This window comes from Engraulis encrasicolus, chromosome 16 (genome assembly GCF_034702125.1).
Source record: "Engraulis encrasicolus isolate BLACKSEA-1 chromosome 16, IST_EnEncr_1.0, whole genome shotgun sequence".
In the NCBI taxonomy this organism is placed as follows: Eukaryota; Metazoa; Chordata; class Actinopteri; order Clupeiformes; family Engraulidae; genus Engraulis; species Engraulis encrasicolus.
Genome location: NC_085872.1, coordinates 19,416,544 through 19,444,016, shown reverse-complemented (window position 1 = coordinate 19,444,016; position 27,473 = coordinate 19,416,544). Strand labels below are relative to the sequence as shown.

The 27,473-nt window shown below is 43.9% G+C and overlaps 1 protein-coding gene across 1 annotated transcript; it reads right to left on the bottom strand.

Moving 5' to 3' along the window:
- Positions 1-45: 45 nt before the first annotated feature.
- wdr48b (WD repeat domain 48b) lies at positions 46-27,473 on the bottom strand. Its single transcript, XM_063218963.1, has 19 exons — positions 27,388-27,473; positions 26,779-26,919; positions 26,571-26,646; positions 26,337-26,419; positions 25,643-25,772; positions 23,629-23,717; positions 23,032-23,133; positions 20,392-20,616; positions 15,728-15,802; positions 12,201-12,303; positions 9,731-9,828; positions 9,232-9,339; positions 8,019-8,115; positions 7,431-7,526; positions 6,833-6,938; positions 6,287-6,374; positions 5,913-5,989; positions 5,047-5,242; positions 46-1,914 (listed from the first exon to the last, which is right to left on the bottom strand). Exons 1-19 carry the CDS (start codon positions 27,433-27,435, stop codon positions 1,819-1,821), a joined length of 2,034 nt encoding a protein of 677 aa, XP_063075033.1. The 5' UTR covers positions 27,436-27,473; the 3' UTR covers positions 46-1,818.

Genomic DNA, 27,473 nt, shown 5'->3' with positions numbered 1-27,473 from the left:
AATACTGGTTTTAAAGTAAAACTGAACGTGAAAAACACCAGTGACTCCTTTAAATGCAATCTTTATTATTAATGACAACTTAAATGCTCGCATACCCTCCGCTCCGTCAGAAAACTGGCCCAACTTCGTTCTTTTTTTTTAAGACCTCTGCTTTCACTTAAGCTGACTTCGATTTACAAATGTACAATACGGTCAATTGTATAGACTAACCAAATGACCTCGATTAGTGGGTGGAGTGTGTTGAGGTGGTCATGATGTAGATTTCACCTAGTCGGCTCCTCTGGCCTGCCCATTACTGCATTGTTTTCCCCTGCGAATGCTCCGAAATGTGCCAATCACTGCCAGTCATTTGGCATATTGATTAGCTAAACGTGGGGGAAAACAAACAATTTCATGGGCGGGCCCAGAGTTGCCGACTGGGTCTATACCTAATATGCGTGCGTGGTCACTCATATAGCTCCTGTAAATATGTAATCTCTGCCACAAAACCACCAGGGGGGGCTCTTATTATTAGTAGTATTCAAAATGGTTATAGGGAGGGAGGGGCAGATGTTTTGTACAAAAGTAATAAATTGAGAATAACTTAGAATGTGTTCACGAGAGAAACAGGTCTACTATACACAATAACACGTACAATAAAAGGCTAAAACTAAAAAGCGTTAGACAGATGAGAGAGAGAGAGAGAGAGAGAGAGAGAGAGAGAGAGAGATAGAAAGCATTCAGCGCGCGTTAACGATGGGATTTCCTATAATAACGATGGGTCTCCTATGCATGAGTGCTGGGTAAGGGATATAACGAGTTATCCGCGAGGAAGACCGACGCCAGAAACATAAATGCTCGTCTACACACAGATCAGACATCCAGCTTTAAAACCAACATCCTATCATCGTATCCTGAACCTCCCCCTGCATAACGTCATCACAACATAAAACTATGCCAGGACAAAAGGAAAAAGGACATTTTTCTTCTTCTTTTTTTTTCTTAAATGAAGGAAAAGGAACCAGGTCAAGAAAACGTGTTGCTTTTTCAGTCTGAGTATTGTCTCTTGCTGAACGCGGGCGGGCGGGTAGCCTCGTTTCCTCAGAGCGAAGTCATGTCTCTTGGCAACGGATAGGTAACCGTAGTTTTTCCGGAGTGAAATGTCTGCACACTTGAAATCCTTTTTGTTTTCTTTTACTATTTCATGGCTGGATTTACGTACATTTCGACTTCAACAGTCTTCATCAGATTCACTTGAAATCCTTTTTGTTTCTCAGAATTGGATGAAGACGGGTTGAAGTCGGAACATAATCCAGCCATGACATTGTAAAAGAAAACAAAAAGGATTTCAAGTCTGCGGACCTCTCACTCCCACCGAAAACTACAGTCAGCCTTTGTCCTGCACCTTTTCCTGGGATGTGCACAATCTTCACCTTGGCGACAGATAGGTGACCGCCCTTCCAGAGGACCAGAGGATTCTCCTGAAGATTCTCTGCAGTAGGGGTGTCCGTGTTGGCCTGCATCAAGGAGTACAGGAGTGTGTGTGTGTGTGTGTGTGTGGGGGGCCGCTGACAGCTTTGGGACTAAATCATTTCAATACATACAATGTAATGGGGTCCCAATTCTGTCCACCCACACCCACCCCCCACCCAACTCTCCCGCCCGGGACAACTGACCCATTTGTCCCTTCCGTCAGCTTCCCTGTGTGTGTGTGTGTGTGTGTGTGTGTGTGTGTACTGTATGTATGAGCGTGTGTGTATGAGCGTGTGTGTGTGTGTGTGTGTGTGTGTGTGTGTGTGTGTGCATCTGTGTGTACATGTGTGTGTTTCCTGGGGCCGTTCACGTGGATTTCTGCCTGTAGTGAAGAGTCAGGTCCCCGCCACTCTTCCAGATAAAATGCTTCACTGTACGCAAGTCCATGTTGGGATCCAACACCTGTCAGAGAAAGGAGAAACACGGAAGGAGAAATGTGACCTTTGATCTTAACACATTGAATACCGGCGGTGCTCACGGTCGTAGAATACCAGCGTTCTAAGCCCTTTTTTGACGTTTTTTGTAGACTCACAGCGTATTATGTGATAGGGCCACTGAAATATGTTATGACTCGTTTGAAAGTGGAGACGCTGCCCTCTTAGTAGGTGAAAACTGTGTGTCTCTACGAGCTTTTATTGCCGAGTAAACCCACGCTAAACCGAAGCGGGTATCCATGGAATTCAGCTACAATCAGAGATATTGAGGTTTTTGTGAAGGGTGCGCTTCCTCAGAATGTGACGAGTTTGAAAGGGGACAAGTTGGTTTTAATCACAATTTGGTGCAAGGTTAGCTCTGACACGCATCTTCCTGCTCGTCAAGACACATCTCCTGCTCTATACCACTACGACACCGGCAATCAATGCCCTTCGAAATCCACGTTTTTCACACAGACTGAACACAAGCTCTTTGCACACATGCAGAAGGTCGGACATTTGCTAAAATAGTTCCATGACTCCCGAAATAATAGCCCAACGTTGACAACAAATCCCAATGATATGATGCTTAGATGTAGCCCATCCGATCCATATGTAGCCATCTATGCTAGCTTCTGGCTTTTCACATACAGGAAGACAGTTCAACATGGGGGTGAATAATCAAATAAACTTATCTGGTTGGCGATCAAACTTCCAAATCGGAGCGCATTACTCCAATTACAATTCGGGTGCCATTTTGATCCAATGATCTGGTAAAGGTCTAGGTAGCAAGCCCAGAAAGTTCAAGATACTCCTGGCACGGTATACAATGGTCTCTGTGTTTACCTATTGTGTGAAGTCAGACACAATACACGCTACCGATCGTACTAGGGAAACAACAACATAGCACGATTCACGAATACGGCAGCACACCTCCTGCTCTGTCACACTACGACACCGGCAATCGATGCCCTTTGAAATCCCCGTTTTTCACGTGGACTGAACACAAACTCTTTGCACACATGCAGAGGGTGAGGCATTTGGTAAAATAGCTCCCGATGACTCCCGAAATAATAGCCCAACATTGACAACAAATCCAAATGATATGATGCTTATATGTAGCCTAGCCCATCCGATCCATATGATATGTAGCCATGCTAGCTTCTGGCTTCTCACATACAGGAAGACACAGAAACTTATCTTTTTGGCGATCAAACGTCCAAATCGGAGCGCATTACTCCAATCACATCTCGGGTGCCATTTGGATCCAAGGATCTGGTAAAGGTCTAGCAAGTCCAGAAAGTTCAAGATACTCCAGGCACGATATACAATGGTGTTTACCTATTGCGTGAAGTCAGAGACAACACATGCTACAGTGACCGTACTAGGGAAATCAATGCAGGCAGCGCGATAGGCAACATGGGTTGGCATCCAGACATCTTGGTAAGTTAAATTAAAATATCCAAATCATAACACTCAAACATCATAACAATCAAACAACTTTTGACTGCAAATGTTGTCATTTATGTCCATCACAGAGCTACCAAAATCACATATATTGTCCATTGAAGGGTGTAGATTAAAAATATGATATTTAAATGCAAAAACGTATTTTTACCTTTTGGTATACAACGCATGGGCGTGAAAAACGCATTATTACGTCGTCGGTACTCAATGTGTTAAAAGGTACACTGTGCATGAAATGGTCAAAAAAGGTACTGCAACTATGCTGCTCATTGAAACTCGGTTGTCAATTGCCAAATTTGATCTTTACATGAAAGTTTACTAAGTAATAAAGTAATATTTCCTATTACGGCCCAAGTACAGTCATTTTTGAATACTTTTTCCAGTCATAATGAATACTTAGAATTTGATGGTGATGGTAAGTATTCATGAAAAAGGTAACATTAGTGAATGGGTAGCATGCATACTGGAAATAAACAACTAAAAATCTCACAGTGTCCCTTTAAGTGTTTGGGCAAACCGACCTGATATGGACAATATACAGTATGACCGCCAGCTATTATAATATTGTCAAATAGACTTCTTGTGCATGCATCAGTTGAATGTATTGATGTCTGTCACTTGATCCCTTAGCACAGAGCCTCTGCTATAACCTTATGGTCACCAAAATGGTAGGGTAATGACAAAGTCTTAATCAGTTACCTAAGACTCCTTGCATTGTCATACCAATGTTATGATGTAGTATTTAGTTGAGTGTTCTCAGCAAAGTGAATAGGCCTGTCGACAGGTGCATCTGCAGAGCCCCCACCCCCCTGCCTTCTGGGTCTTTCGTCAAATCACAATCTGACTACAAACACACACACCACTACACAGGTGCTACTGTCGAGCCAAGCTAAGCCTAACTCTAACCTCATCTTGGCACATTACCTCAATCACCAAGACCATTAAAATAGCATAAAAAATAATGACCACCTCTGTATAAAAGACAGTGTGTGTGTGTGTGTGTGTGTGTGTGTGTGTGTGTGTGTGTGTGTGTGTGTGTGTGTGTGTGTGTGTGTGTGTGTGTGTGTGTGTGTGTGTGTGTGTGTGTGTGTGTGTGTGTCTATTCGCCTACTCGTCTACTCGTCTGGTCTTGGCACATGAGTTCGATCTTCTCCTTGGCCACCATGGCCGTGTGTGTGTGTGTGTGTGTGTGTGTGTGTGTGTGCATGTGCGTTGCGTGTGTGTGTACGCGTACGCATGTGTGCGTGTGTATACTGAATACTTACCTGGTCTTGGCACATGAGTTCGATCTTCTCTTCGGCCACCATGGCCATGTGTGTGTGCGTGTACGCGTATGCATGTGTGCGTGTGCATACTGTATATTTGCTTGGTCTTGGCACATGAGTTCGATCTTCTCCTCGGCCACCATGGCCATGTGTGTGTGTGTGTGTGTGTGTGTGTGTGTGTGTGTGTGTGTGTGTGTGTGTGTGTGCGCGCGCCTACTCGCCTGGTCTTGGCACATGAGTTCGATCTTCTCCTCGGCCACCATGGCCGTGTGTGTGTGTGTGTGTGTGTGTGTGTGTGTGTGTGTGTGTGTGTGTGTGTGTGTGTGTGTGTGTGTGTGTGTGTGTGTGTGTGTGTGTGTGTGTGTGTGTGTGTGTGTGTGCCTACTCGCCTGGTCTTGGCACATGAGTTCGATCTTCTCCTCGGCCACCATGGCCATGTCCTCCTCCTTCTCGGGCTCGCCGGGCCGGTCGCTGGCGCCGGAGGAGCTGGTGGTCTGCACCTCCATGTCCAGGTTGATGATCTTCTCGTACACGTGCTCCATCACCTTGCGCACCTGCAGCATGTCGCTCGCCGACAGACGGTCCCTACGAGGGGGTGGGAGGGGGTCACAGCGTCAAGTCAAGAGAAGACGAGAAGAGAAGAGAAGAGAAGAGAAGAGAAGAGAAGAGAAGAGAAGAGAAGAGAAGAAAAGAAAAGCGAGATTTTCAATATGGTATCCAAGATAAATCAGAGTCTGGGGCCTATACTAAGAAGCTGGTTCAAGAGTAAACCAGGTTAAGTTAAGAGTTTTTCTTACGAACATTGGATGATTTACCTTTTAATTTAACCTTGTTTACTCCTGAATCCTCCTCTTAGTATACCCCTCTGATGTTGCAGAAAACTTCGTTTCTGTTTTCAAGGTCAGGTGCCACTGCTTTTTGGCTTTGGCGATTAAACTATAGTGAGGGAGCTACCACAACACCAGCAGCAGCAGTCGTGTACAGTTAGCGCACCCAAAGGCAGCTCAGTTCTGTTTCTTGGTGTGGTGTTCACTAAATTCAGTGGACAAACTAAAGCCCTCTAAAAACAGAAGCGGTCTGCTTCATTGCGAACTAACAAGCTTTTAGTGTATACAGTATTTTCAAATATTATAATCTATTTTTATTACAGTTGTAGCAGCAGTTAAGTGTTTGAAGCTGCTATATTAGAATTACACAGCAACTATATTTGGCAAGAGTACAATGTCACCATGATGATCATTGGACTGGTACATACTTCTTCAGTGTCTTCGCTCCTGAAGATGAGTGTGGCTGGAGGTAGAAGGGGATTTTGTTGAACTTTGGCATGTTTTTCTGCAAATTAAAAGAAGAGAAACATGTACCTATTAGTACAGTCATCGCAACTTGGAGGAAGAAGAAGCTATTATTGTATAGTAAATATGATTAATACTTTGCTCAATACTTCAATTGCAGGGTTACTGGAGACACATTACACAGGGTTCATTCATTACTTTAAGGGTGCTGCTGGCCCAAATGAAAACTTAATATGACAAAAAAAACCTTGCATCAGCAAGTTAATGCAAATAAAGACACTTGATGCAAAGATTTGGAGTGATACTTAATGCCGTCAGAGAAGGACAGGACACTTACATCTACCGTGATGTCTATGACCCACTGAGGGACGGTCTCGTTCAGGAGCATGGACTCAGTCTCTCCACCCGAGTCTCGACACAACAACCTGCAAGGGAGGAATTCACCTTTGGTTATACAGTGGACAAGGCATTTTCAAGCCTTACGGGAGTTGTGAGAAAACAATGACATAACATTACAGCGCAAAATGAGAAAACTACATGTATGATTTCATCTCTCTGGATATTAACAAAAAAAAGACTACATGCAGATATTATTATACAGCATTCATTTCGTGTCTGTCTCCAGTACATGTATGAGTCTTAGTATGTTGATTCAAAAAAGAAAAAAAACAAAGTAGCAAGGACTAAAACTAAAATAAAGTGGAGGAAACTGTGGCACTCCGGTTGCCATACTTTTTAAAACTTTTTCTTCAAGGCAAATGGACTGACCGACACGTTTTGACCTACACAGTCTTTGTGAGGGTGCAGTCCCTGACTAAAACATGTGAGAGGTGAGTGTCACACAGGTTACTGAGATGAGGAGGTTGATGGAGAGTGGAGCTACCTAAAGAGTGTCCTCCCTCCAGCCTCCCCGAAGATAACCGGCGTGTGTGGAGGCACCTGGAAGTAGCCATTACCCCTCTGCATACGACCCTCCTGGTCCCCGTTTACTGGGGAGGGAAAGAGAGAGAGAGAGAGAGAGAGAGAGAGAGAGAGAGAGAGAGAGAGAGAGAGAGAGAGAGAGAGAGAGAGAGAGAGAGAGAGAGAGAGACAGAGACAGAGACAGAGACAGATACAGATACAGAGAGAGAAGGGGTTGAAAAGCAGGTTAACTCTGGGTCACAAAAAGTAACAAATATAGTAAGTAACTAATAAGATGGACGCCAGAGCTACTAACTGAAAAGTTGTTCAATTTGCTGAATGGATTCAAACTGAAGACACCAATCTGGGATGTCATTTTCAGTAGGACAGCGACAGTAGGCACTAAAACAGCAAGCATCCTGGAATGTGGTAATTGATGGACCGTACCAGTGATATGAATATGAAAACAGAACAGAGCCGCCATCCCGCTATGCATGACACCCCCATGATTTGGGCTTCAGAATTAGGCTGTTGGTCTGAGAGTTCCAAAAGCAGCATAAGGGGAGAGTGTAGGCCGTTACCATGGTGAAGATCATTCTCCTCCTCGTCCACGGAGCTGATGTGGGTTCTAGGCCAGAACTCCAACAGGGCCTGCAGAAGTAGCCCACCCAGGTTCACTACAGATGGAGGAAGAGAGATGGAGAGAGAGAGAGAGAGAGAGAGAAAGGGAGAGGGAGAGAGATGGCGGAGAAGGAGGAGAGATGGAGGGGAGGAGAGAGGAGCAGAGATGGTGGGGAGGAGGGAATGACAAACAGACAGACACAGAGAAAGAGGCAGAGGAGGGAACGAGGGAAAGAGGCAGAGGAGGGAAAGAGGGAGAAAATATGTAGGAATGGGGTGGAGGATAGAACATGTGAGAAGGGAAGGAGACAAGTATGAGAACAAGTAGGAAAAGCCTAACTTGAGATCGAGAGGATGGTTTTTGGAATTGTGTCTTCTAACATTAATTCATGTACACGTAGATTCAAAATCTACAGAAAATACCAAACACTTTTATCATATTGTGCACTACAATAACTTATTTGAGCAGCAGTTTTTTCTTGTTGTTGTTTACCCTTTTGAAAGATTGATGTTATTTTGTTTTTAAAAAAAACTAAATGTAAGCCTACACTTTGGGTCTGATCCGTCTGGGCTTGAGAAACCGGTGTCCTTGGCAGACACCCAGGCAGCGAAGCAGTCGCCCTCATCCAACGTGATGGTCAGCATCTATCAAACACACGTTATGGGAAACACTCACATATTCAGCACCTATTCCACATGGGAAACACTCACATATTCAGCACCTGTTACACATGGGAAACACTCACATATTTCAGCACCTATTCCACATGGGAAACACTCACATATGCAGCACATGTTACACATGGGAAACACTCACATATGCAGCACATGTTACACATGGGAAACACTCAAATATTCAGCAAACACACTCAATTCAGCATCTACCAGACATGAGAAACACGCACATATTCAGCCTCTATTACACTAGACACATACACACACATTGAGCACCTATCAAACACACATGAGAAACATGGACATATTCAGCATCTATCAATCACATATGAGAAACACACACATATTCAGAATCTATTAAAACACATGAACAACACACACAGATTCAGCATCTATCATGAGAAACACACACATATTCAGAATCTATCACACATGTGAAACACGCACACATATTCAGCATCTATCACACATGGAAAAGCATATATATTTAGCCTCTATTATAGATAATAGATATTCAGTATCCATCGCACATGATAAAGACATTAGGGCTGCAACTAACGATTATTTTAATAGTCGACTAATCAATAGATCTAGTCACGATTAATCACCATTAGTCACGAAAAAAAAGGCTTCCTCCAACCTCCGACAAAACTTCCCGGCCTCTAGCGCAGGGAAGTGAAAAAATTCTTACAGCTCACAATGAGCTTTAAATCATGATAGTAGCTTATTTACTCCAAGATACCATGTCCAATTTATATGTCCTAGGCAATTTTAGGTTTTAATTTAGTTATAAAGCATTAGTGAAGTAAGTCAAAAAGCATTGAATTAAATGAAACGATTAGTTGACAGTGAAAATTCTTGTCGACAAATATTTATAGTCGATTAGTCACGATTAGTTGACTAATCGTTGCAGCACTAAAAGACATACTCAGGGTTTGTAACACATGAGAAACACTCTCAATGCATTTTGCATCCATCACACAGACACACTGGTAGGTCAGTGTGGGCAAACCCAGCATTTACAAAAAAAAAGTTATATGCTACATGTAATATCAAAAATGTGAAATGTTATCCGTAATAACTCACCCCTGTTTTGAGATCCACTGAGAACCAGTTTGGGACATAAACCATCTTGAAACGTTTCTTGATCTCTTCCTCAAAGTCCACTTTGCCAAGGTCCTCAACTTTACAAGCCTAGACGGGAAAAAAACAATCATCAAAAGGTATAAAGGCATTACTGGTTAGAATTAGAAATGGGGTAAAACAAAGTGCTCGTGAAAAAATAAGTCATATGGTTTCAACCCGTACAGGCTGACAACAGAATGGTTGCACTTTGATGAAGGACGGTTAGTCCGAAACGTCGTGCCATTAAATATTTGGGAGCATTTAACAGTGTTGCGGACCTTTATTTTCTTTTCAGTTATCTTACGTTTGGTCCAGCACCTGTGCCACTGATGTGCGCGCATTCTTTGACTTTCTACATGCCAGGGTTACCAGTCACATGTACAGTAGGTTTATTGAAGTAAAAAAATACAAGTTAAAAAGGTAAATTATAAATGCTTTGTAACGGAAGCCCTTAACATACCTTCAGCACGTCCCAGTAGGCCACGTCATTATTGGTGTCTTTAGTGAGGATGTGCCTCTTGTCATTCAGTATGTGGCACTGGACAATGCTTACACCACCTGAATATCCACACACACACACACACACACACACACACACACACACACACACACACACACACACACACACACACACACACACACACACACACACACACACACACACACACACACACACACACACACACATCTTTAGAATGCATCCATCACCCTCACTTCAACTATGAGCCCCTGATTATATAGAAGAGGTCAGCAGAGGTCCTAGAGACGGGCCGACCGGGTAATTGCCTAGGCCCTAGGACAGCACCTGAGAGAGAGCAGCACCATTGTGAAAAACCCGCCCCGACAAAGTCAAATAGCGCTATATTAATATTATCAATGTTATTTACACACCATTACCATACCATTACAATAATAACATGGCATAAGCATATTTTTATCAGCAGCTATAAGCGTTTCCCCCCCAGTTTTTGTGTGGTTGGAAGCAAACTTTGGAATGAACTCCTACATGCACTTCGCCACTGTAATTCACTTTCCACTTTTTTTAATGCAAAACTTAAGACACACCTCTTCATTCAATCTTACAACTAACATGCAGTATATACACTACTGCACATCCACCACATGCCCTCACACTGGCCTATTGTCTTGGAATCTTTAACTATGTTTTATTTTTTCTTTATCTCTATTACATATTTCATTGTTCTCATTTCATTCTCATTTTTATTCATTTTATCAGTTTTTGTTTGGTCTAAATTCATTGCTGATTTGATTACTCTCGCTGCCCTAATCTGTTTTCATGTGAAGTGACCTGGGGTATTGTGAAAGGCGCTTAAAATAAAATGTATTATTATTACATTATTATGCTGTAAGAGGTATCGATGTTTCTCTATTATTATTTCTCTATTTTCAAGTTGCTTCACACGACATTTCAATAATCTGAAGCTCTGACCCTGAGAGGTATACATTTCTTTTAGGCAGCGTAGTCTAGTTAACAACTACACCAATCGTAGTAGCAGAAAAAAATAAATAAATAAAATGTTTTTGTCTGGTGGGTCGGTCTACCACAACATCATATAGGAGGAAATCCTGGCTGGGCCCTGAAGCCTGTTCTTAAATGGAAACACTACACTGCGTACAGAATTATTAGGCAAACCTGGAATAATCGACAAAATGGTCGATTTAGTCAACATATTTGTTTGCCTAATAATTCTGCACAGCACGTATTTGTGCATTGCCTTTCTTTTCTGTCTGAATATGGGAATTAAGTTCTTGGGGAGCACGGTGATGAAACGGCTGCAGCAGATTATTACGTACCCTTATGAGTGCGGACCGTTCGCTCCAACCATGACCTTCAGCTTGGTCAACAGAGCAGTTTGCCTTGTTAAGTACAGGGTAGGCATACTAACGTGACAGCAACTCTTCGATTGGTTTGGTCTGGCCAATAGTGCACATGCATGCTGTGCAGATTTCTGCAGCCCACGCCATCTCAAACAGGGCCCATGTCTGCACACCTGTCCGCCTCACCACACCACACCTCCCCTCTCTTGGTGCGTTCAGGCGAAATACGAACCGCACTAGTGCTCGTTCCCGCTCCTAATCGCAAACTGTGTTCACGCCACAGATCTTCTGTGCATGGTGCATTCCCACACCTGCCTGTCTCACTACACCTCTCTGTGCACGGTGCATTTCCTAACCCGTCTCACCACACCACACCATACGGTGCATTCCCTAAACTGTCTCACCACACCACACCTCTCTGTGCATGGTGCCTTCCCACACCTCACAACACCACACCACACCTCTGTGTGTCGGTGCATGGTGCCTTCCTACACCTGTACGCCACACCGCACCACACCTCTCTGTGTATAGTGCCTTCCTACACCTGTCCGCCTGAACTTTGATGACTGCAGTCAGAGTGGTGCCTTCATACACATGTCTGCCTCACCTCACCACACCACCCCTCTCTGTGCATGGTGCATTCCCTAACCCGTCTCACCTCACCTCACCACACCAAACCACACTTGTTTGTCTGAACATGTTGTCTTCCCTAACATGTCTGTCACACACCCCTCTGTGTATGCTGCCTTTCCACCCACCACACCACACCGCACCTGTCTGTGCACGGTGCCTTCCCTTCCCCTGTCCACCTCACTAGGGCTGTAACGATACACTCAACACACTTTTCGGTTCGTATCACGATTTTTGACCTACGGTTCGATACACCCCACGATTTCTGAAATGTATCTCCACTGAAGTTTGGAAACACTATCACATCAAATCAGAAGGTTGTTTTCTGGACTAAATGGGTAATAAAACTTTGAAAGGGCGTATCACGATACTGCCTCCTTGTATCACGATACATTATTGTGACTCTGTTTATCACGATTTCTCGGTTCGATACAATATCGTTACAGCCCTGTCCACCTCACCTTTGATGACCTGTTCGGACTGCAGGCAGAGTGGGGTCAGTGGGGCACTGCAGTCGTTGTCGTAGTCGCCAGACACCCGGAAGTTATGCATGCCCTTCAGAGACTGGAGGAGGAGGAGGAGGAGGAGAGGTAGTCAGACAAACGGACACTTGCAAAATAAAAACATCAATGCAATGCAATGATTTCAATGTCCAGTATTAAATGAAAAAAGTGTTATTACACATTTTAAGGACAGCTGTGATCAAACATAAATAATTGACATTTCATTGCAAGCAAATATTTATTCATTTATAGAAACTATCAGAGCCATCAGAGATGGCAACCTGGCCAAAGCAGACAGACAGTTAAATAGACAGACTGACAGGCAGACAGACAGACAGAGAAAGACAGACAGATAGATACAGACACAGAAAAGACAGAAACAGACAGACAGACAGACACAGAAATACAGACAGATACAGACAGACACAGAAAAGACAGACACAGAAAAGACAGACAGAAAGACAGACAGAAAGACAGACATTGACAGACAGATAGAGACAGACACAGAAAATACAGAAAGACAGACAGACAGACAGACAGACAGAAAGACAGACAGACAGACAGACAGACAGGCAGACAGGCAGACAGGCAGACAGGCAGACAGGGTCATTGCCTCCAGGGGGCTAGGTAATAATAAGAGGTGTTAGTGGGGTCGTAGGCATGTGCATTTTTTCTCAGTCATTTCAAATTGGTGTTAAAGTTTGGTTTTCACTTCCAAGTTGAAGTTTAGGGTCTATAGAACAATTTGAGTTCGAGTGTCAAACGCACAGATAACAAAATGGCCTGCTGGTGGCGCTCTAAAATGTATAAACTGCTATAAGTTTTGATTAGTTTTACCAAATGTAACATATGAGGTATGTATGGATTCAGCATTAAGAGGAGAAACTGGTCAGCTAAGTATTTGGTCACCAGATTAAAGACACACTATGTAATAAACACACTTTTAGCCCATGGACAGCAAAATTCAGTTTTTTTTAAGATAAAGGGTGGAAATGCCCCCAAAGTTGCAATGAAACATAATTTATTGTTACAAGCTATTGTAAATAAAGCCTGGGATATCATTCAACTTGATTTGTTCAGAATATCCCTGAAGCACAAAGATACCTAGTATACCTATACGCAAATATGGCTGCATAAAGCCTATGTCATACTTAGCATTATTATTATTAAGACTGCATTTCTGGAGAGACAATGCTATTAGTATGCTTGCGGCTTCTGCACACAAACACACACACATACAGAGCTGCCGTATACACACATAGAAACATGAGGGAAAGAGATAGAGCTCTCTCTCTGTGTGTGTGTGTGTGTGTGTGTGTGTGTCTGTGTGTGTGTGTGTGTGTGTGTGTGTGTGTGTGTGCTGGCACATGCATGCATGGAGATGCTTCAGGTGCCTTTCTGCAATGGGTGGGTAGGGAGAGGTAAGGGTGGGATTCAAACCTGCAACCCTCTGACAGACCAACACCTGATACCCAGTAGGCCAGTAGGCAGCATATTAGGCCACGGCTGTCCAGGTTCTACAAGGCTGCATGTGTGAGTGTATGAATGAAGATTCTAAAGGTGACAGTTTGGCAGTCAATAGCTGAGTAATATGTGCAGCCTTATCTCCAAAAGTTTTACAAGTTGTCAAATGATATTGACACACAAATGGCATAACCCTGTTCTTCATGTCAAAGCTGAGATCACTTTTCTAGGCCAAATGGTTCAGTCAAAAAGTGGACATATTCAGGCCTATGCGCTGAGCTGTTCACACATTTTTTCTAAGTGAATGGGGTCACATCATAGGGATTTTAAAACTGCTCTCTCTCAAACATTTTTGGCTAATGATCTTAACACAGTTTGGATTCAGAGCCAAGACCTCTCTGATAATGCCTTTACCTAGTCGAAAGGTGAAGCGGTTTAATTTATTCTATTAAAAACCCCAGGACAGGTCACGTCTCACTCTAACTGCCACAGTTTGTGACATCATCATCTTGACCATTCTACCATTCATTTCAATGAGGGGAAAACTGAGAGAAAACTGAGGAAAACGAATCTGGTGAACGAATGAAAGGGGGTAGGCCAGCGAAAAATACACCACCTTGAGCCCTTTTCCAGCTGTTCGTTTTGGCACTCAAACCGTGTCTCTATCTCTAACGCTGCAACGATTCAAAGCCACCATACTAATGAATGGAGGTGAATGGAAAAACGTAGAATAATAATAAACTGTCGATGAACAATTAGTATGCTTTCCCGCAAGCATACTAAATAATAAACTGTCGGACAACAATTAGTATACTTGCTGGGGGCAGGCAGAGGCCTTTGGCAAGCATACTGAATAATACTATAGGACTATTTCATACATGGAAGACACAATCATCTGCTGTTATGAAGACATCTCTGTCATCTGGGAACTGTCCATTTGTTACCAGCACAGTTGACAGGAATAAAAAATCGTATTATCTGCATTTGCCAGAAATGCCTGCCAATCTGGTAACAAATGGACAGTTCCCAGATTTGGACTACACTACCAAAGATGCCGTTGCCAAAGATGTATTCCAACTAGAGGTGAAGTGCAGCTGTACTAGTACTTGTACAAATACACCTGCCAGATCTTGGTGCAAGTGCATGAAGGCAGAGTTAAAGTGCACACGTCTGTGCAAGTGCACATGCAATTTCTAAGACTGACCACTGACTGTTATTGTATCTGTTCTCTGTCATAGTTATTGTAGAGTGGAGTATTGGGATAAATGTTAGCCATATGTCTTCTGCTTGTTTTTGAATGTCGGAAAAACTGTTGTTCCTCATAGTATATCATAATTATCATTATGATTATGATGATGATGATGATGATGATGATTATTATTATTATTGATTTACTTTCTTTTAGATAAAGGTTTTCTGTGAATAAAATGATGGCTTGATTGAAAAAAAAAAGCTGTTACTCATGATCCTAAATTCATAAACTCCAAGTTGCAAGTTGGGTGCTAAGTATGACATAGCTTTATGCAGTCATATTTGTGTATAGGTATCCTAAGTATCTGTGTGCTTCAGGGATATTCTGAACAAATCAACTTAAGTGATAACCCAGGCTTTATTTACAATAGCTTGTAACAATAAATGATGTTTCATTGCAACTTTGAGGGCATTTCCACCCTTTATCTTAAAAAAGCCCGGATTTTGCTGTCCATTGGCTAAAAGTGTGTTTATTACATAGTGTGTCTTTAATCTGGTAACCGAATACTTAGCTCACCGGTTTCACCTCTTCATGCTGAATCCATACATACCTCATATGTTAAATTTGGTTTAAATAATCAAAAGTTATAGCAGTTTATATATTTTAGAGCGCCCCCCGCAGGCCATTTTGTTATCTTTGTGTTTGACACTCGAACTCAAATTGTTCTATAGACCCTAAACTTCAACTTGGAAGTGAAAACCAAACTTTAACACCAATTTGAAATGACTGAGCCTAATACGACCCCACTATGTGTTTCTAGAAGTCTTACCCATTTGTTGACTGTTGACTTGGTGGTGCAGACCCAGAGGGCTGGGGGCGGATCAGCTGACCGGTCCAGCTCCATCTGGGTAGAGTACAGAATACATGAGGAGGGGCTTGTAGACACTGTCCCAATATCATTGAAAGGACACCAAAAAAGTTTTAGAAATACCAAGGCACTCATCTTCTTTGTAATTAAAATGCCTATACTTAATTTTAATCATGCTATGCTCAACAAAATAAAGGCATTTTAATTACAAAGAAGATGAGTGCCTTGGTATTTCTAAAACTTTTTTGAAATCAACCAAGCCTGTCACTAAAGAGCACCATCTTAAAAAACTAGACAGTTCCAGGAAGCACTCCAACTGGACTTCATTCTGAATCATTGAAAGGACATTGCTGAAGCAGTTAATGTTTTATTACATTACACAGTCCCTCCAGTTTTTCGCGATTCAGCGATCGCGTGGATTCATGCAAATTCAATGATATTCCGCATAATTTCACGATGCCGCGTAATTCCTGTAAAGCCGCATTTTCCCCGCAAAATTTCAACATTCTGTGGAGTTTATTGATTTATATTTTTGTCAAAAAAATAAAAATGTGACTACAATACCACCGGAGACGAAAACCAATACGAAGCATTTTTGTTAATATGTCACTGAAACATTGAAAAATAGCCTAATTGCCTGCTATTTCGGAAGTCGCGACCCTCATCTCAGCTGTTCCGCGTCTCTCCTCCCCTCCCTCACACATAGGCTACAGCGTCGGTGCTGCACACTCATGACCTTTTCTTTAACAGCAGTAGCCTACTTTTCAGTGCAATCCTGGGTGGAAAAAGTATTGTTGCCCATGTATCCATGACGAAGAAGTGTATGCAGTCATGAAATAGTGGCGGTAGGCTACTGTCGCACAGTAGCAAACATCTTACGTTAGGCAGGCTACATGTTTGCGGAACTTCTCCACTCTCCCCTGTCGCTTTCATGCGCATGCTACCCGACGGTCGTTGTCTGATCTTTTTTCAATGTTCGCTAATGTTTGTAATTTAAGGGTCTATGTCTATGCGTAGGCACAAGCCTTCTGATAACAATCACTGTAGTGCCGATCGCAAAGGTTTCGGAAATGTGGAGTTTTGCAACTTGTTTCAGTCAAGGACACCGAGATAGGAAGTGCTTTCACTTCCACGTCCAAGTCCACGCTTTCACTGTGTTATTGCAATAAAGTCTTGCGAATCCAACCATGCACACAACCATGTCAACGAGAGCGTGTATGCCATCACAACTTTGCATCAAGCAAATAATATGCAACAGCTTGCAATACGAGCACGAGAGAGAGAGAGAGAGAGAGAGAGAGACGCGTCTTCCAACAGGTGACATTGTAACGCTTGCATACAGCCTGGCTACTGTACCCCGCGACGCTCTTCATTAGGCCTAGTGGTAGGCTATACCCACAAGTATTTTTTCATAACGCGCTGTCCCGTTTCCCCCCGAAGTCGTTCTAAAATATCGACAGAGATTTATGAGTGTCGCGGCCATGATTTTTTTTTACACATTGGACGCACTGGCTAATAAGACGCTCTGACAGCTTTTGACAATATTTTAGGCTATTATTCTATTAGGCTATATAGGAAGTGTGTTTCTGAATCTCTCTCTCTTTTGTCTTAAGCCTGCTTAGACTGATTGTGGTTTTCAGTTAGGCCTACCAAAAAAACCCAGAAAGGGATGCAAAATCTTTGCAAAAAATGAGAAAATGCCGCAAAATCTTTGCAAAAAATGAGAAAATGCCGCCACAAAATCAGGCATTTTGACCGCAAAAATCACAAAATCCCAGTGCAAAATCCTGGAGGGACTGATTACATTACACTACATTACACTTAACTTAACTTTTTTATCCAAAGGGACTCAGTTATTTCAAGTACAGGGTATTGGTTACAGTCCATGCAGTCGGAGCAGTGTGGGGTTAGGCGTCTTGCTCAAGGGCACTTCAGCCATGGAGTGAGGTAGGGAGTGGAAGGGTGGGATATAAACGTGCAACCCCCTGACCTAAAGCCCATCTCCTTAACCACTAGGCCACGGCTGCCCACAATTATTCAGTCACACAATTTACTCCATTCTATTCTCCGTTTGAGGTCGATTTGTACATAGTTATAGAATTCACTTCTCGTTACCACACTGACTAAGCGCACGCTTTGCAGTTCTCTGGAGATTTAAGGAGCTGTGTTGAGCATGGCAGCTGAACTTCACTCATGTGGTGACCTGAACAGTTTCTTTGCCCGTTTTGAAGCACAAAATGACACTCATCCACAGAAAACTCCCCCTCCCCCCCATGATCAACCCCTGTACCTGTCCTCTGCCAGTGTGAAGAGGACACTGGCCACCATCAACCCACGCAAAGCAGCTGGCCCAGACAACATACCTGGCCGAGTGTTGAAGGATTGTGCAGAAGAGCTGAAGGATGTCTTCACAGACATCTTTAACATCTCTCTGGAGCAAGCAGTCATCCCATCACTTTTCAAAGCTGCTACCATCATACCCGTGCCGAAGAAATCATCACCATCATGCTTCAATGACTACCGTCCTGTAGCACTGACGCCCATAATCATGAAGTGCTTCGAACGGCTAGTCCTGTCACACATCAAAGCCACCCTACCCCCCACCCTGGACCCCTACCAGTTCGCATACCGAGCCAAGCGATCCACGGAGGATGCAATCTGCTCTGCCCTCCATCCAGCCCTCACCCACTTGGACAATAAAGACTCATATGTGAGAATGCTGTTCATTGACTTCAGCTCAGCATTCAATACCATAATACCACAACAACTCATCAGAAAACTGGACAAACTAGGTTTCAGCACCTCCCTCTGCAACTGGCTGCTGGACTTCCTGATGCAGAGACCACAAGCAGTACGGGTAGGGAATAACACCTCAAGCACCCTGACCCTGAGCACGGGGGCTCCGCAAGGTTGTGTTCTCAGCCCCCTGCTGTTCACGCTGCTGACACATGACTGCACAACGACCCACAGCACTAACCATCTAGTGAAGTTTGCGGATGATACAACACTGGTGGGCCTCATCACTAAGGGCGATGAGACCCACTACAGAGAAGAAGTAGACCTGCTGGCCAGATGGTGCAAAGACAACAACCTCCTGCTGAATGTCAACAAGACCAAGGAGATTGTTGTCAACTTTCAGAGGGTCCAAAAACAACTGCCACCACTGACCATCGACGGTGATGCTGTGGAGAGAGTGAGCAGCACCAAGTTCCTTGGAGTGCACATCAGCGACGACCTCTCTTGGACCACCAACACTACATCACTGGCGAAGAAGGCCCATCAGCGTCTCTACTTCTTGCGCAAACTAAAGAAGGCAAGTGCTACACCCTCCATCATGACAACATTCTACAGAGGAACCATAGAGAGCGTCGTGTCCAGCTGCATCACAGTGTGGGGAGGAAGCTGCACGGAGAAAAACAGGAAGACACTCCAGCGTGTTGTGAACACAGCGAAGAAGATCATTGGAGTACCACTCCCCTCCCTGCAGGACATTTACACCGCACGCCTCACCCGAAAAGCACTGATGATCATCAAAGACACAAGCCACCCTGCACACAAACTGTTCAGCCTCCTGCCCTCTGGAAAGAGGTACAGGCGCCTCCGTTCCCGTACCACCAGGCTTACAAGCAGCACGATGCATCAAGCAATCAAGATACTGAACACTCAACCCACTCTCCCTTCACTGTCAGCCTCTAGCCAGCCAGGCCACTGACAACGCTCCCCCCCCTCATCCCCACCACCATATCTGCGACTGAACACTCCACCTGCACTACTACATCTGTGACTGAACTTTCAACCTGCACTAACTCAAAACATACACATGCACACACACACACACACACACACACACACACACACACACACACACACACACACACACACACACACACACACACACACACACACACACACACATACACACACACACAAGCACACTGCACTTTCTGCACTAAACCCAAACATACACACACTGACACACAACTCATACTCACACACATACACACACACACACACACACACACACATACACAGGTACATACACACAGACGCACACCGCACTTTCTACCTGCACTAAACACACACACACACACACACACACACACACACACACACACACACACACACACACACACACACACACACACACACACACACACACGCACACGCACACGCACACACACACGCACACAAAACACATACAAACACACACACACACATACTGCTGCTGGTGTATTTAAATAAAAACCTTTTTTAATTATTTATTTCTTCAAATGCTACTATTACTATGTCAGAACGCTATAAAGGACTTTTAGGAAAAAGAACAACAAAATACCTCCTCTTAATGTATGTTCTCTACAAGTCTTCTGTTGTCCAGTCTTGCACTTTAAATGTCTGTATGAGCAATGTCTACGTCCATACTGTCTATGTCCATGTATGAGTACTGTCTATGTCTATACTGTCTATGTCCTTACCTAGATTAGTCTATGTCTGCATGGGAGAGCAAGAAACGCAATTTCAAATTCTTTGTATGACCAGTGCATGTAAAGAAATTGACAATAAACTTGACTTGACTTGACTTGACTTGAATTTAGGGCCCTGCCGAACACCACGCTTTCACTCCTCACCTTCAGCACAGAGGCCTTCTCCTCACAGATGAGGACGCGTATGTCGGGGTTGCGCAGGTCAGTGCAGTAGATCTTGCGGTCGCGGCCGCCGGAGTAGACGTGCGTGAAGGCCTCGTTGGCCTGCAGGGCCCAGACGCCCTCGTCGTGGACGCGGTACGTGGCGATGCACCGCTGCTGCCCCAGCGACCACAGGCGGATGGTGCCGTCAGAACTGCCCGACAGACACTGCGCAAACGGGAAAACCAGAGAGAACAGGGACAGATGAGATCGGGGTGAATTTCTGGAAAGCGTAGTTGCTAACTATGTTAGCTACTTTGTTGGTTGCAATGCAATTTCCCATTGGTAACTACCGAAGTTGCTAACTGCTAACAACTACGCTTTCCAGAAATGCACCCCAGGATTGGGGGGTAATAATAATAATAACACAGATTATATTTAACACTTTTCATGACACTTAAAGGCACTTTACAGGTAAAAAAGCACATGTAGACAATATAAGAGCACAGTATAAGGAAAGACAGAGAACAGATGTACAACCATACAAAACTACATCTGTAAGGACACCGATAACTATAACTTGTTTTAACTACAGTGAACGATGCGGCATCAAAATCAAACATTAGTGCCAGGATAAACAATATAGTTCAGATAATTTTCATGTCATTGGATATTCAAGTTACAAAACCAGTGACGGCTAACAGTACTTGGAATGGAGTAGAATTAAGAGGAGGTAATGCTGAATTAAATGTCCCTCTTCCATGTGACACCCATATTTTTGTAATTACAAGTGCAGTATAATAGCTCAAACTAGAAGCACTCAGTGCAAACCTTCGCCAAGGTCATGGGGTCACTGATGCCATAACATCTACACGCTGTAGAATAATCAACAAAATGTTATCACTTGTTCCTTTTGTGATTTCCAACTCCACAAAATTTCATCAAAATCCGTTCAGGGGTCCGCATCTCGAAAGCGTCTTTGCTAACGACGGTAGCAACGTCCTTCGTAAGAGCGACTCAACTCTCTCTCAACAGCGACGCTCACCACTAAATCCAAGGGAATGGTAAGACGGTCTTTAGGCGGTCTTAAGACGGTTAGCAATGACAAGAATCGAGAAACGGACCCCAGAACTTTTTGAATTATCCTGCCGTCAGACAAACAAACAGACAAACAAACCAATGCGACCGAAAACATAACCTCCTTGGCGGAGGTAATTAAGTAGTTTGTAACTGTTGGAGTACAGCCACATTTAGCTTTTGTATAGTAGATCATTATCATCATCATAATTCCTGGTGTGTATGTACCTTTACAAGAAATCTTTATAGCTCTGAGATTAGTTCAAAGTACAACCTAATACGGGGTGCATTCCGATATGCGACCTTGCGTCCTCCACTTGTGCTTGTGGTCTCGTACCAGGAAGTAATATGTCATGATGACATCAGACAACAGCATTATATTTCAATATCTTGTAAAAGCGCAATTGTAAAGTAATTTTCTCATTTGCAAACTGGATGGTGAATGAAGAATAGTCCCCCCAATTTTTTTTTGGCTAGGCTGACAGCGGGGAAACTTTATTGTTTTCTCCACGGAGAAGGGGCCAGAAGGTGGGGCGAGGCCACAAGCACAAGTGGAGGACTCAAGGTAGCATATTGTAGAGCAGAGTAGAGTAGAGTAACTTTATTGATCCCCAGGGGGAAATTTAGGAATGCACACAAAGAGTTCACAGTACCACCATAACCAGAAAGAGCTTTTCAATCCATGCACTCATAACCAAAAGGACCAAAAGCTACACAAAGCCCAGAAACATCACCACTTGACATTTTCAAAACAGCAGCGACAAAAGTAGCAAAGTAAAAAAGATACTAAGCGGGATGCAAACATTCGGATAAGCTGGCATGCCTGTCGCCAAACCATGTCAAGAGCTCATAACCATAACGTTTGGTTAAGTTCAACCACAAAGTGTCACTTTTGTCCAAAACGCTTCTGTTGACTGCTCTTTTCTAGACAGTCAATTGCCCCGCACGTTTTTGTAGGTTTAGTCACTTTCAGTGTGTTGGTTACATTACATTGCATTACACTTAGCTGACGCTTTTATCCAACGCTACATACAGTTGATATTTTTACAGCCTTATTGGTTACCGTCCCTGGAGCACTGTGTGGTTAGGCGCCTTGCTCAAGGGCACTTCCAGCACCCATGGATGGAGGCCTAGGGAGAGGTCAGGGTGGGATTCAAACCTTCAACCCTCTGATGTTAAGACCACCTTTCTAAGCATTACTTTTTTATAGCCCAAATGGAAAACTCCAACTCCCACTGTCATTGTGACACAGCACTCCACAGCACACAAGTGCACACTGCACACAGTGAAACAGCATGCATGCATGCATCACCCGTGCAGGGGGCAGCCCCCAATGGCGCAAGAAAGAGAGCAGTGTGGCGGGACAGTACCATGCTCAGGGTACCTCAGTCATGGAGGAGGATTGGCGAGAACACTGGTTAATTACTCCCCCAGCCCCCCCATCACCCTGGTGGGTCGGGAGTCAAACCGCCAACCAGCAACAAGTCTGACGCCCTTACCACTTGCCATTAGGCCACGGCTGGCCATGTTGTGTTGGTACAGTCAGTATGTCGATTGATTACTTGCCTGAGTGCCGTCTCTGTTTAACAGTAAGGTTTTCACATTATCCGTATGGCCCTTCAACTTCATGAGTTTGGCGCATGTCCGTGGATCCCACACCCTCAGCACCTGAATAGGGAAACATCAACAGTGACAACATTCAGTTGTTGAATTCAGTCAAACGCTTATCCTGTTCACTCCTATGATGCATTCATTTCATTCTGTTCATTAAAACTACTTATTCTTAAAAGAATCACAGATCTTTCTTCAGAGAAAGAAAATGCAGCGAATTAATGAAATCACCTTTGATAGCAGGCATTGATGCACGTCCATACTTCTTAAGATGTTTTTCTTTTAACCCATTACCCATTACCCCTGTTATAAATTAGCTGAATGGCTATGACCACATGGTAATGTATTACTAAAGGCCCTGTGCATCGTGTGTCAATGTGTCATAGAGGAGTAGTACTATGGTAGTTACGCTTTTTCAGTGACTATTACAACGTCCTAGTAGCCGTACGGTGTCTGGTAAGGGGCTACACATGTCTGTTGTTTCTGCAAAGCCTATTTGTTTGTGTGTATTTTTTAACAACAGACGAAGATAAACTTCAGCCATCATCAAACCTTTTCTGTAGAGCCGGACACAATGACGGTTCCCATCTGGTTCATAGCCAGGCTGTAGATGGAGTCCTTGTTGCCACTCAGGGAAGAGGCTGCAACAGGAGCACATGACCAAAACCATCAACATCAAGAACAAAAGTCAGATAATGTGCAGACATTAGTAGCACAGGTGCTGGACCAAAAACAAGATAACTGAAAGGAAAAGATAAAGGTCCGAAACACTATTTGATGCTCCCAAACAAAGTTTAATGGCACAACGTTTCGGACTCTCAGTCCTTCATCTGCAATTTGATGTAGGGCTGAGAGTCCACAAAGTTGTGGCATTAAACTCGAGGATCGAACAGTGTTGCGGACCTTTATCTATTCTTTTCCATTCAAAACCATCAACACACAGACCTTCTGCAGTTGGAAAATAATTACGACACATAATGGTGGGTGATCTGGCCTAAAATTTATATTACGATGAATTTTAAACCACCGACGGTGACTAATATAACAAAAGTGCAGTATGGGCCAAAATCTCTCTACCTTGCCAAATGTACACTGCATATTAGTTTAAATAGTTTATCGAACACACCTAACAACAAAAATGAAAACGACAGACAGACAAAACTGAGGGCAGTAAATGAATTACAAACGTCAGAAGTAAAAGACTATCATGGAGCGGGGAGCAGATGTGGAGAGCACCAACTACTGTCCTGCCCTTGAATCAGAGTGGGGTTGTGGTGACTGAGTACTGCACACCAAAAAGCTATGTATGCTGTTAATAGTGCCATTAACTAAAACTGGGGTCGACTATACTGTGTACTTGTTACCTCAAAAAGATGAGTGGCCTTGGTTAATACAAATCAAGTGCTCCCACAGTACCCTGACTCTTGCCAGATAAATGGGTTCTCTGCCTTGCTCCACGAACATTCATCTGGAACTAAGCCATACTGCGAAGGCATGGGTTTATTTAAAAAAAAATACTTTCACGGGAGTGGAGAGACCACTTGTCTGACATTTTTAATGAGCTGCTAACTTTCACGACGACTCACAGATTTGAAAATGCAGTAATAACAAAATCAATGTTGACGAGCCCATGTCAGCGGCCATTGTCGTTTGACACAATTGTCACGCTACACTTATTTGTCCCCTCTCCACTACGATTAAACTCACTACGTCACACCTGTGAAAATCCCGCGATCCTGACTGGTTTAGCCTTGTGGTGGTTCGGGAGCAAGGCGTATCTGAAGGTCCTTCCCAGACCCATATGTCAGCTCTCTACGCTGAACGGAAATACATGATGGTCTGGCGAGAGCCAGGCAACTCCCACGGCGCAACACAAAGTGCAACAAACAACGATATTCTAGTAACCAAAATATCAAACTATCACATCACACATCAACAGATGATGGCCTTGGATTCAATGAGGAGAAGGCAGGAACACTGGTCAGACTCTCCCCCACCCCCATCTGTCTGCCCGTGCCAGGAATTGCGACTGCTTCCATTTTTTTGTAACTGCCAGGCTATGGTTATCCCTCTACCTCAGCCATATAAACACTTCATGGGTGCAAGGATATGTAACGGGTGCCAACTAACAGAGTACGGCGTAGAACATTAGTAAACATCCTTGCCGAAGTCTCATACAGTGTTGGTAGCACTAAGCTATCGATCGGGACCTTTAGCTCAGCACAGCAGTATGGTGCTGTGCCTCCCAGGCCCGAACTGGACCAATGACTGGTAGTTGGCGGGTTCGAGCCCCGAGTGGCAGACAAGCACAGATCACAGAACAGTGTATGTGTGTGTGTGTGTGTGTGTGACCGGGACAGGACCTGATTATCCATAAGGGCCTGTGGCACAGTGCCCAGGGGCACGAAGCAATTACAGCCAGTTAGGGGGCACCACATAACACAAACTTTACAAATTTTGTTCATAAAGGGGGCACCTGCAGGATGTAGCGCCCAGGGGCACCACCACAGTGTCTTAATACGGCAGAGCTTTAAAGGTAAAGGAGGAGGAAACTGAGGCTGCTCACTTGTGACTGTGTTGTTGGAGGCGGTGAGCGCTGTGAGGGTGTTGACATCCCAGAGGAAGATCTGCCGGTCCAGTCCCGCTGAAGCCACCAGCTCCTTATCTTTAGCGTACGCTAATGCCTTCACATAGTCCTGGTGGAGTAAAAACGTTAACATGTCACATGCATCTATTACATTGCATTACATTACATTACATAACACTTAGCTGACCCTTGTATCCAAAGTGACTTACACTTATTATACGTTCAGGGTATTGGTTACAGGCCCTGGAGCAATGTGGGGAGCCTTGCTCAAGGGCACTTCAGCCATGGATGAAAGTTCTGAGGGTGGGGTTTGAACCTGCTACCCTCTGATCTAAACACTGAACCTGCAACCCAGTGCTCTAACCACTGAGCCATGGCAGCCCGATTTATCTGATGCATCGCACACCTTGAAAAATATGTGTAACACACAATATATAGCATATGCATGATGATACATTATTAATAGTATACCACTTTACACATACAACATAGGGATGAAAAGAGTTCTTAAAACATATGGGACATTTTTATCTGCGCAGACCACTAGGGCCTATACTGTATTTGACAACTTCTATTTGGGGAGTATGTCAAAGATCTCGTCGGGGGTCTACAGGGTGCATATAATGTTATAATAAAAAATAAAAACATGCAGTAACATGAATGTCAGTACAACCTTGTGGGTTCGCAACGTTGACATGCAGAAGCCTTTGTGCGCATTCCACACCTTGACTGTGGTGTCTGAGGAAGCTGAGATCACTGCATAAAAACAGCATGTCACACATGTAAGAGCATAGCATGGCACACATGATAACGGCATATCTTAACTATGCTAATCATATACATCATCAACTGTTATTAGCCATGCTTCTTACAAACTGACGAGACAATAAAGACATGTTGAACTTACACGTCTTCCCATTACAGCACAGGACAATATCGTTGACCCAATCGGTATGGTGCTCCATTGATGCTATGTACGGCTCCTGCATAAATGAAGCGATGAGCCTTTAGCAAGATGTTTCAGACGACTAGCGGCTGCACCCATTAATGCCAAAATACAACTGGACATTACCATTTTAATAACATGGAGCAAATTGACAGAAGGGAGGGCATACCTTGTGCTGATTGACACTCCATATTCGTATGATGGAGTCCCGTCCTGCCGTGAAAAGTCGGTTCAAAGTGTTGTCTAGCTGCAGCGCATTCACCCCATTGCGATTGTATTTTTCGACCTCGTCTCGAATGACATACGACACCTGGGAAGACGAATACATGGCATTGGTTAGCTAATGCGTAATTTCAGGTCCAGTCTGTACAACTGACCGTGAAGTCGGTACTCGGTACACTCACGTAAACTGCTTTGTCTGCGGATTTCACCTCCACAAAACCCATCTTTTTCGCATGTTGCCTAACCCACTTCTACCTTGGCAAAGTCGAATTGTGTTATTATAGCTGCAAAAGGGGGTGATTTTGTGCTACGAAAGGCATGGACAATCTTTAGCGCTCGTGAGCACCTTGCGCACGACGCAATACTGATTAACGTGAGCGAGACCTCATCTAGCTACTTGCTTCTTCCATTGCAATGCATCTACCCGATTATAGCGCAAGTTTCTGCAGGGACACCACAATCCTTTAATCAAACGCCGAAATAAAGCAAGTGTATTTGGAAATGTGCCTCCGTATGAACTCGAGCGCATGTGATATTAACATTAATTTCGTTTTACCTGAACTTTCCTCCGTCCAGCTGCGTTTTGCCTATGATGGGTCGCCATCTTGCATGTTGACAGTGAAGTGAAACGTCACATCCTGA